Here is a 10,808-nt window from a genome sequence, read left to right as displayed (position 1 = left end):
AATGGCTGCACCTAGATCTAAGAGGGCTCCCCTTATAGTAACATTTCCTATAGTGCAAGGGATAGTGAAAGATCCAGGGTCTTGACACTTTACAGGAATTTGGGGTTTAAACAAAGCAGACACATTAGAGGGTAATTGGACTCTTTCATTAGGTTTAAATCTCCTCTTTTGAGTACATAAATCTTTTAAGACCTTAGCATACTTAGGAATCTTTTTAATTAGGTCAAGCAAAGGGTATATTCACTTCTACTTTCCTAAATGTCTCAACAACTCATGATCTTGCCTCTCCTTACCCATTTTCACATTTTCCAAATAAGCTTGGGCTCAGATTTCACAGTTATCCCCTTGCCATCATGTTCTTTTGAGGCTTCTTTCAGCTTTAGCCTCTTCTCCTTGGAGCTTTCAGACTGCTTCTCTTTGAATGTGCTTGTGGCAGCTCATCACACAAGATCTCCTCCTCTATAACTTCATCCTCCTCTTCTCTGAATTTCACTTGCTTCCCACTCCTAAGGTTGATAGCATTCAAGCCCTTAGGATTGATAACGTGTTGGAGGGGATTGTGCCACTGCTCCTTGCTTGTTGCTCACTTATGTTGGATAACTGAGTCACATAGGAGTTAATGTTTTCAGATTTAGTCTCTCATTGCTCCATTCTCTTTTCCAAAGCACTAAATCTAGCATCATTCTTGGATGAGTCTTGTTGAATTAGTGAAGCTAAGGAGTTGAACTGAGTAGCGTTGGCAGCCCTTTCTTCCTTCATTAAAGCCATCATATTTTGTAGGAGTTGATTTGTTTCATCCTTAGGTGGGACCGCCAAGGCTTGAGACTGGTTTTGGAACTGGTTTGAAGATGAACCAGCTCCTCCACTCTTCTGAAATCTGTTTGGAGGTCTACTATCATCATTCCTCCAGCCCAATCGAGGGTTTGATTTCCATCCCTCGTTGTAAGTGTTAGAGTAGGGGTCCCACTTTTGATTTAGACGGCCTTGGAAGACTGCAGACACTTCCTCATAGCGGCCTGGACAAACGCTAGAAATATGCATGACTGATCCACATGTTTCACAACTAGGTGCTGTAATGTCCATAGGAGCGGATGGGCGATGCACACTCATATTCTTCAATTCAGCAGTGATCAAAGACAATTGAGATGTCACTTGGCTTCCCAAAGAATCTACTTTTGATTCCAAAGCGTCCATTCTTCTGTCGTGCACCAAAGCAACTCCCATCTCATGTACTCCTCTAGTATCTCTCACACTATGTTGTTGATGATTGAGGGCCATCTTCTTTATCAAATCCCAAGCCTCCTCAGCAGTGGAGTCTATCAAAGATCCTCCCGATACAGCATCCAACATACCCTTCTCTTGGTTATTCAACCATCATAGAAGTACTGCACCAGTTGTTCATCCGGAATTTGATGATGTGGGCATCTTGAAAGTAGGTCCTGAAATCTATTCCAGTAATCATAAAGGGATTCATCGTAGTCTTGCTTGGTAGAATAAATCTCCTTCCTCATTGATGAAGTATGAGAAGCCGGAAAGTATTTCTCCAAAAATGCCTTCCTTAAGTTCCCCCAACTGTGGTATGTATCAGCTACATGTCTTGGAAGGCTCATGTACCATTCCCTAGCCTTGCCTTCCAAGGATAGATGAAAAACCTTCCATAGCACTTGGTCCAATGATGCTCCCACAGGCTTCATACTCTGACAAATCATGGAGAGAGATTGTAGATGGAGGTATGGGTCTTCTCCTGTCAAGCTATGAAATTTAGGAAGAGAGTTAATCAATAAACCTTTAATCTCAAAGTTAAGTTCAAAATTTGGACAAGCCGCAGTAAAAGGATCAAAATTTACATCAGAAGTTGTGGCTTCTCTAATTGTTCTTCTCCTAGGGTTTCCATTATTTTCTCCTACTCTCTCTTGTTCTCTATTCCCTCCATTGCCTCCATTCCTCACTTGGTTGGCATTAGGGTTAGGATGAGGTTGGTTTTGTGGTAATTCAGCCATTATCTCTTGGTCAGTAGGTTCACTCTCACTACTAGATAGGCTAGATTCCACAGAAATATTCTCTTGCTCAATCACCAACTCACTTGTCCCCTCAATTCTTTTCTCTCTTCTTATCTCTCTGAGTCTTCTCTCAATCTCAGGGTTATAGGGCACAAGTTTTGTTTTTCGTGGCATGCAAGATAAAAGTCACAAGAGAAAGAGCAAACAAAATTTACTTGCAGCACACAAAGTCAACTAAAAGCATGCAATGTGAAGAATGCAAGTGTATGGTTAAGTATGCAGTGTATGGATGAGTATGAGTATGTATGCACAGATAAAGAAGCAAAGTGTAAGTTTTAAAATTTTCCAGAAAGGTTCGTTGCGGCGAAATAAGATGTTAGCCGCGGTGAAAGTTGGCAGAGGTGACCAGGTATCTGATTACAGGGAGTTGGCCGCGGCGAAAATATAGGTTGGCTGCGGCGAAAGTATCCCGAGAGAAATCCTTCGGTTTTTCAAATAGTTGGCCACAGCGAAATAACAGGTTGGCCGCGGCGAAAGTATCCCGAGAGGATTCCCTCAGTAATTCGAACAGTTGGCCACGACGAAAGAGAATGTTGGCCGCGGCGAAAGTTGACAGAATGCTTATCAGATACTGGACTCCACTGATGCAACGTGAGAGATGCTGAAAATCAAGAAAAGCAGTATATTTGTTTGTATTTCCAAAAATTTTGATGCTATGCAAGATGAAAACCTATACTATGAACAAATATGCAACTAAACTACCCTAAATGCTACCCATAAAGATCAAAACTTCAATTGACAATCAAATAGCACAAGCTAACCTAGAGACCAATTTCTTGGCTCCTCGGCAACGGCGCCACTTGAAAGAGAGCCTTTCTTATCGTTCGCTTAGAGGTTCTCACTCAAAAATTTATCCAAGCTATGCAGTAATGCAAACTCGGGTCGTTCTCTTTTGGGAGCCTTAGTTAGTTATCTAGGTTAGACTAAGTAGTATGCAGAGTAATGAAAAGGGGGGTTTTTGGGTTTTTAACATTTAATGAAATGCCAAAACTAAATGCAATTAAATCAAATCTAAGTTACTATGTTTTTGGATTTTTTCTGAGAGAGTAGTAATGTAGTGGAAATTAATGATATGTAATCTCTTGAATATGGCTTTGAAGCAATCATAGTTCAAAATAATTTTTGGGAGTAGAAATCACCAAGTTTTCTAAATGAAAAACCTTAAAGAACTCTTTAAGTCTAGGATCTTAATCAATGGCACCCATTTCATAAGATCCTATTAAGCTCACTTAGTGTGTGTATTAGGATTAATTAATGCACTTGGTTAAATGCAAGCCTAGATTAACTCAACAATCACACAATAACATGCAAGAAAGAGAGTATCAAAAGAGTTGCATAGAAACATATATGTAACCACATATATTGAAGCTCAAATTCAACATTAACTAATCCAATACACAAGATAATCATCCAGAATTGATTACAACCATAATCAAAATAATTCAGCCCAAATTTACAAATCCTAAGACCTAGAAATTCATAAATAAAGAACTAGAACTTATAGATGAAGCTAACTCCCCTTTGAAGCTCTTGGAACTCATGCTTCTTCCACTATATTCAAGAGTTGAGAAGCTTAGCTCGTCATAACTCTTGAATCAACTCCAACTAGGTATTGTTCTTCAGCCATGGCAGTAGCAGATGGAAGAAATGGAAATGGAATTAGGGTTTCTGAGGGGGAGATGAGAGAAGAAGAAGAAAGAGACGTAGGTGGAGGCTCAATAATGATAGTCTGATCTCATCATACCCAAAATAGAGTTTCTAACCCGAAACTTGCGTGCATGGGTCGGTTTCTGGGGATGGGTAGGTCAAAATTTCCCGAAATGGTCGGGTCTAAGATTTGCTGCTACGAGATGTTCACCGTGTCGAATAATAGGTTCGCCGCGGCGAAACATGGTAGAGAGCCTTGCTTCAACAGATGATTTTCACCGCGACGAAGTCAGATGTGTGCCGCGGCGAACTTAGGCAGAGGATCCTTTCCTGCTTCTTGTGCCTTAAGTTCTTCAATTCTGGCCCCAATCTTTAGTGTCCTACAATAAAAAAGCAACAAATTAAAGTATCAATTGTCCTAGAAATCAATTGAATCCAATTAATGACCAATTATGACAATTTAATCCTCAAAATGACACTAACTTAAAGTAAGGACTCTAAATCTAAATTAAGCACAATTATCATTAAAAAGGGCCAGAAAATATCACAAAATCATAGATAATGAGATGAAAATATAATAATATCTAGAGCTCAATCATTCACAACATAAGTCATAACATAGGAGAATTATACATTAGATAATAATATCAATCATTAGCATCAATAATTCTCCACTTCTTCTCCTTGCTTCTCATGCCATTAGTGCCCATCATTGATTAACCTAAATGGTTGGTTAAGGAGGGGGTGAGATTCGAGGGAATCTCAGTAGCAAACAATACCATATTAGTCATGCTAAATGGATGCTCATGCACTACACGCAACTTGTTCATTCTCTTGTTAATTAGTGACATACTAGCATGCTCAAAGCTAACTTCTTGATGCATGGCCATGGAGACATAATCTACTCATCATGAATAGCAATTACAGCAGCTAAAACATGTCACAACAACATGCAAATAACATGTACACGGCAACATACAAGCATACCACATCAAGCAATGACAATAGGTAAGTTCACTACCTTACACCTCAAGCTTTCCTCTTACTTTTCCTTTGACTCCCTTGACTTTCCAACCATGTGGGCATTCGGTCAACATCATCAAACATCCTCTTGGATGTTCCAAAGGTCCTAAACATAACCATAATAATCATACAATCTATTAGGACCATTAGATTACATAAAGTTCAAGACTAGCTTTCTTGAACCTCAACCCTTTCTCTTAGTCTTAGGGTTTTCTTTCTAACTTCTCTAACATAAATCTTATCATTTCCCACCCTTAAGATCCATTTCTTGTCAATTAGGACCACTTTAGATGGCTTTAGATTCAAGAATACCAAATCTGGAAATTTTGGTTCGCAGGTACTGTTCACACAGAAACTCCAGAATTTTTACTCAACTTTGAAAATTCATAATTAAATCTAAAAAAATCCAAATTGAATGCTTCCAAGTCTCACTGAAAGCTCCTTAAGTTAATTTTAAAGGAAAAATAGTTTCAGGAACCAATTCACGTTGAACAGTACCGGAATTGTACGGAAATCAAAACTCTTTCAAAAGTTCAACACTGTTTTCAGATTTCAAACCCTAACTTTGAAAAATCACCATAAATCGTACAGAAATCCAAATGAAGTGTTCTATACATGGATTTAAAGCTTACAGAGTCTACTTTAAGCATGAAAAATTTCAGAATCAGATACGCACAGAAACTAATTCAAAATAGGCATCAAATCAGATGCTATAACCACCACATACCTTGATCTTGAAGCTTGAACTTAGGTGGACTTTGTCTCACTAGAATTAGCTCTTTCTCTCTCTAGATGTAAGGGCGGCAGAGTTTCCCCTATAGATGCTTGCTTGTCTGAAAATGAAGGGGAGGGAGTACCTATTTATAGCCAAAAATTTGGCTTGAATGGACCAAAATACCCTTGGTGGATAATAGAAAGGGTAAGGGCAATTTTGAAACTTCAAGTTGACTTTTATATCATCATTGCATCATCCTCTTGCATCATGCTTATCTCATCCTTCTAGAAGATGCCAAGTGTCATAAAAGTGGTGGAGGAGATAGGAGATTAGATCCTAGCCGTTGGATCAAACTTAATTCCTCCGAATTTACTTGGCCCACGTTTCTCCGGCTTTCTTTATGGCCTTTCGGAGCTCAGAAAATTCTTCTGTCCACTCCATAAATTCCCTTTAATTCTAGAGAGTATGTATGAATTTTCTTAGGCCATAACACTTCCTTTAAACCTTGCATAAAAATTCATTTACCAAAATGCCCTTTTATCGGTAAAACCAGCTCTTTAATTTATTAAAGCCACTCTACTGGCCTTTTGGTTATGGGACTAATTTTATAAATTAGTACAACCTTTCAACCATTTAACCTCATTTTTGTATACATTTTTTAGGTCTCTTGCTATTTTAAATAATTACCTCAAATGGTATACTTTTTACGAGTAGTAACCTCATAAATTCCATTGAAGCTGCCTCAGGGGTATTTTTGTCTTTTCTCTTCACAGAAGAGCCTTAGAATATTATTTCCCATTTTCTAAGATTTTCTTGGAGTTCTCTGTATACTCTTCTATTTTTACCCCTGTTGGTCATAACTTTTTAACTTTATGGTTTAGTGCCTGCTTGGACTTAACTTTATACAGTCTTCTCTTTAAGGTTTATAACTTACCCCTTGGCCTGTATCTAACCTCTTTTCTCTTTTTGGGCCTTCGAGACTTTACTGGGGCCTTTAACCTTGATTATACTCGAGCCCTTGAAAACTTTTACTTTGCAGTTTAGTCCATGAAACTGCTTTAACTTCCTTTATCATCTTTGGGACTTCTTCTCACAGGGGTCTAGTAGCCTATTTAATTTAGGCTATCTCTAGAACTTCTAGGCTAAAAAGTTTGGATGTTACAACTAACTCAAAATGACACCGTATGAATAAGTGACAGTGTTTCCTTCATGATGAACATTCGTCGCAGTGAATAACAATTTGGTCGCGGCGAATGTAGGCAAAACCTTCTTTTAATGTTCCTTCAATCCTCTAATCACCTACAATATTCACATTAAGCTCATAGTCATCTATTCCAGAGTATGTGGGATACATAAGAGTCAATGACCGAATAGAACTCAAGAATTATCACATAAAAGCACACATTTGACTCTTTACCCTTAATGCACAATAACCTCTATCTTAACCCAATTTACACAATTACACACCATAAAAGCATAAGTTTGGACAAGAAATTATATATAAAATATGAGACCTATCAGCCAGCTTCGGTTTCCTGCCTTTGTACAACTCGTATAGTGTTTTCCTAGGTAGCGTTCTAATGTATGCTCTGTTGGAGATGTAACATGCCGTATTTATCGCTTCTGTCCAAAATACTTGAGATATTCCCTTTTCGTTTAACATTGCTCTGGCCATCTCCGTGAGCACTCTATTCTTTCTTTCCATGACTCTATTTTTGTTGAGGTGTTCTTGGTGCTAAGAAGTTATGGTCAATCCCATGTTTAATCAACAAATTCATTGTTCTTGAATTCTCCTCTATGATCAGTTCTGATTGACATAATAGATATACTTTTCTCATTTTGGACCTTTTTAGCAAAAACAATGAATACACTAAAAGTTTCATCTTTAGAGGAAAGAAACAGAGTCTAAGTAAATCCATATAAAGCATTTGGAGTAGTCTCTTAGTTGAGACAGTCTTCTTTGATTTAAAAGAGGACTTTGTTTGTTTACCCTTCTGACAAGCATCATAGATAATATCATGTTCAAATTGAATTTTAGGTAAACCAATAACTAAATCCCTTTTAATTAATTTTGAAAGTTGATTCATGTTTACATGAGTAAGACATTTATGCCAAAGCCAACTTTCTTCATTTTTACTAACAAAGCAGTTTTCAGAAAGCTTCGAGTCAATTTGAATAGTATAGTAGTTATCGTCCCTTGGAGCTCTGAGCTTTATATTCAGTTCTTCTTTCTTGAGTGGCAGGTCACCTTTGATAGTGATCAAGCATTCTTCTGAATCGAAGATCACCCAGTTATTCTTGTTGGTACTCTGGTTGACACTAAGCAGGTTGTGACATAAACCTTTAACGTAGTACACATCTTTAACTTTCATTCTTGTCACTTCTGACTTCTCTGATTCCTGCTATTCTTCTGGATTGACTTCCACTAAAGCTTACTTTACCACCTTCTTTGGTTTGAGTGTTGAGAATTTGTCATTGTCACCCATCATGTGTTTGGAGTATCTACTGTCGATGTACTATTTGTTTGTTCTGGATGCTTTAAAACATACCTACATCAGAAAAATCACGTTTTAGGTATCCATACCTTCTTGGGTCCTTTCTGCACTACTACAAAATGAAAAATACTCGACGGTTATTTTGGATCATATTTGACAGTTAAAAACCGTCAACTATACTGGCGTCATATATTTCAACAGCAAATATTTGACGGTTATTAACCGTCAAATATTTTAATCATACTTGACGGTTACTAAAGAAAAACCGCCAATTATTTTGAGATTATACTTGATGGTTCCAAAAACCGTCAAGTATTCTGTAATACTTGACGGTTTCAAAAGTGACCGTCAAGCATTATGAAACATACTTGACGGTTATTTTTGAAAAACCATCAAGTATTATTTAATACTTGACGGTTTTAACTAATAACCGTCAAGTATTATTGGTTTTTTTAAAAAAAAATTAGTTCTCTTTTGCCAGTAGCCCCCTGCAATTTTGAAACCGATAACAAAGGCTCATTCAACAGAATCATGCAGGCCAGCATTCAAACCAATTCAGCCATATACATATATCTTAATGAACCGAAAATAATTTACATTATCATATATATACATGAACCAATGAAAACCAACTGTGATATATTAAAATTCTGGCAAGTACAAAAGGTGAACCAATTCCAAAATTAGCCAATTGCCAAAGTTGTACAATGCCTAAAACTAACCAACAGCCAAAAATGAACCAAAACCAAAATTATATTGAAACTAAAGCTAGCTGTACGTACATACACTGTCTTAATGTACACTTCCCTATCTATGTTGTGCCCACTGACGGAATAAGGCCATCGCCAACTCCTCAACGATTTCTTCCATCTGAGCAGATGAATACACTGTGCAATATGTGTCGGCAAAGTACTGTATGCAACCACAAATTATGACTTAAGTTAGATAGAAATGTAAAGCTACAGTAAGTACAATAATTCTTAAATATATAAATTGAACCTTAACAAATGCATATTACCTGCGTGGGAATTGTGTCAGCATTGTGCAGAATTATCTCCTTCATAAATTTCATCACGCAATATCCACAATGGGAGCTCTTGTTGGGCTGACGTGGGCACTGTAAAGAATGGAAAAGGAAATAATATTAGTCAATCATATAAATAAACCATATTTAGTATAATAGTAAATAATGGTAGTGAATACCTTCACTTTCTTCCACGGGAAGGTATCGTCAAATTGGCCATTTTTTACCGGGGGGCAGGGTAAGGCCTGATTTGTGCGGTATAGCCACAAAGCCCTGAGAAGACAATAAAATTGAATATTAATGATTGTCAAAAATTTGATTGAAGCAAGAAATTAAATTAAATTTAAATAATAGAGATAAATATTACTTGTTGAACAATGAAACCATAAATGGTCGATTGGTTGGATCCCCATGAAGAGAATCAAGATACCAAATCCTCGGCTTTGTGGGATTGACCACAATCAGCATCCAGTGTCCCCTAAGTATAAGAAAGACAATTAGAACTATTACAAATTATTTTGAAAATGAAAGAATTTAGGAAAGTTTACCCTTGATAATAAGGCGCCAAAAACAAAGTCTGAGCCCCCAGTGTTGCCCTAGAAATGAAGATATCCAACAAGTCTCTGGATAAGTCTTTCTTCATATTAGGTCCGTGGCCAGCAAAAGTGTGGGGGCTGATAATCTTGAACTTGTCATCAAGGCCACCAGGGGCTATGAAGTTCTTGAAAAGATATCTAAATCAACAAACGAAGATATCAATAGAATAAATGTTCAAGTACTTAAGTATTTAGTTAAGGTTTTAACAAATACCTGATATAAAAGTTACAGGCATTTGTGCTGGCCATTCCATGCGTCAGAATCTCTTTCAATACTTCATTTGTGACATAATCTGACGAGGGTCGACCGTATACCTCTGGCTCAAACTCTAGGGGAATCATGAAATCCTCGCCATGTTCTAATCTGGCCCCAATTGCATATTCCTCAAGACATATTCGGAATCTTGATGATACCACTTGAACGGGCTCAGAGGGCTGCTTCTGTGGTGATGATAATGAGTGATCACCCAATAGGCTCTTCTTCCCCTTAGACTGACAAACAGACTGTTAGTAATTAAAATAGAGTTTATTTTAAATCAGCTGAATTTGTAGACCTATACATATATACCTTTGAAGGATGTCCTAATGTAAGAAGACGGCCAGGCCAAGCGACAAAGCTACCCACTGCTTGAGCCACTGTCTCTGCATTGGGGTGGGTATCGGGAGGGCATAATTCGCATCAATAGCAGTGTTCAACTGCACCCTCACATGATCAGCAGGGAGAGGAACATTATGAATTATACTCTCCCCCGGTAAATTGAACATGCGGCCCGTTGCAACAGTGTGATGTTTAGGGCTATCCGCCATACACTGAACGTCCGCTTCACCCTGATTTGTTTAACATGAGAGACAAGTTAGCTAGATATATAAATTATTGAATGTAATTATATAAACACAAGTATTATACCTCAGGTAGCAAGGGGAATGTGCAGCTGTCTTTGCCACTTGGGCTGAGATTCGGAGCCAGCTGTGGTGCTTGATTCTTGATCAACTGCTCGATTAGGAGTGCTTGCACTTTAACTTGCTCCTTTAACCAGCGTGTTTCTTCCTTCAGCTCCATGAACTCAGCAGAGGAAGGCGTGCACGATGAAGAGGGCTTTGTCGGTACCCAAAGTAATCTCTCTTGGTGACTCCATAACCGACGCCCCTAAGAAGACCAGGATGGTCAGGAGTCCCCAATGCCCTCCTCAATATATCCTGGTCATTTGCAGAATATGCCCCCTGCGAAACTTCCTGGGACAAACTCTC

General features: G+C 38.1%; 1 protein-coding gene and 1 long non-coding RNA gene across 2 annotated transcripts; both read right to left on the bottom strand.

The window, feature by feature from the left end:
- Positions 1-8,710: 8,710 nt before the first annotated feature.
- Positions 8,711-9,200, bottom strand: LOC114747277 (uncharacterized). The gene is made up of 3 exons (XR_003740364.1): positions 9,144-9,200; positions 8,959-9,057; positions 8,711-8,852 (listed from the first exon to the last, which is right to left on the bottom strand). It is a non-coding gene; the product is annotated as an uncharacterized LOC114747277 (long non-coding RNA).
- Positions 9,201-9,508: 308 nt separating this feature from the next.
- Positions 9,509-10,202, bottom strand: LOC114747285 (uncharacterized). The gene is made up of 3 exons (XM_028935590.1): positions 10,129-10,202; positions 9,775-10,052; positions 9,509-9,698 (listed from the first exon to the last, which is right to left on the bottom strand). The coding sequence occupies exons 2-3, from the start codon at positions 9,900-9,902 to the stop codon at positions 9,509-9,511; spliced, it is 318 nt and encodes a 105-aa protein (XP_028791423.1). The 5' UTR covers positions 9,903-10,052; positions 10,129-10,202.
- Positions 10,203-10,808: the final 606 nt, after the last annotated feature.

Source organism: Neltuma alba, unplaced genomic scaffold (genome assembly GCF_004799145.2).
Source record: "Neltuma alba isolate B1F8T4 unplaced genomic scaffold, ASM479914v2 tig00000870_pilon, whole genome shotgun sequence".
In the NCBI taxonomy this organism is placed as follows: domain Eukaryota; kingdom Viridiplantae; phylum Streptophyta; class Magnoliopsida; order Fabales; family Fabaceae; genus Neltuma; species Neltuma alba.
Note: the sequence above shows the minus strand (reverse complement) of the source record. Positions and strands in the feature narration are given on the sequence as shown.

Coding starts and splice junctions, on each gene's coding strand:
- LOC114747285 (XM_028935590.1), bottom strand. CDS start 9,902: ATGATTCCCCTAGAGTTTGAGCCAGAGGTATACGGTCGACCCTCGTCA. Junction 9,699..9,774: donor GCCTGTAACTTTTATATCAG/GTATTTGTTAAA, acceptor TTGTTGATTTAG/ATATCTTTTCAAGAACTTCA.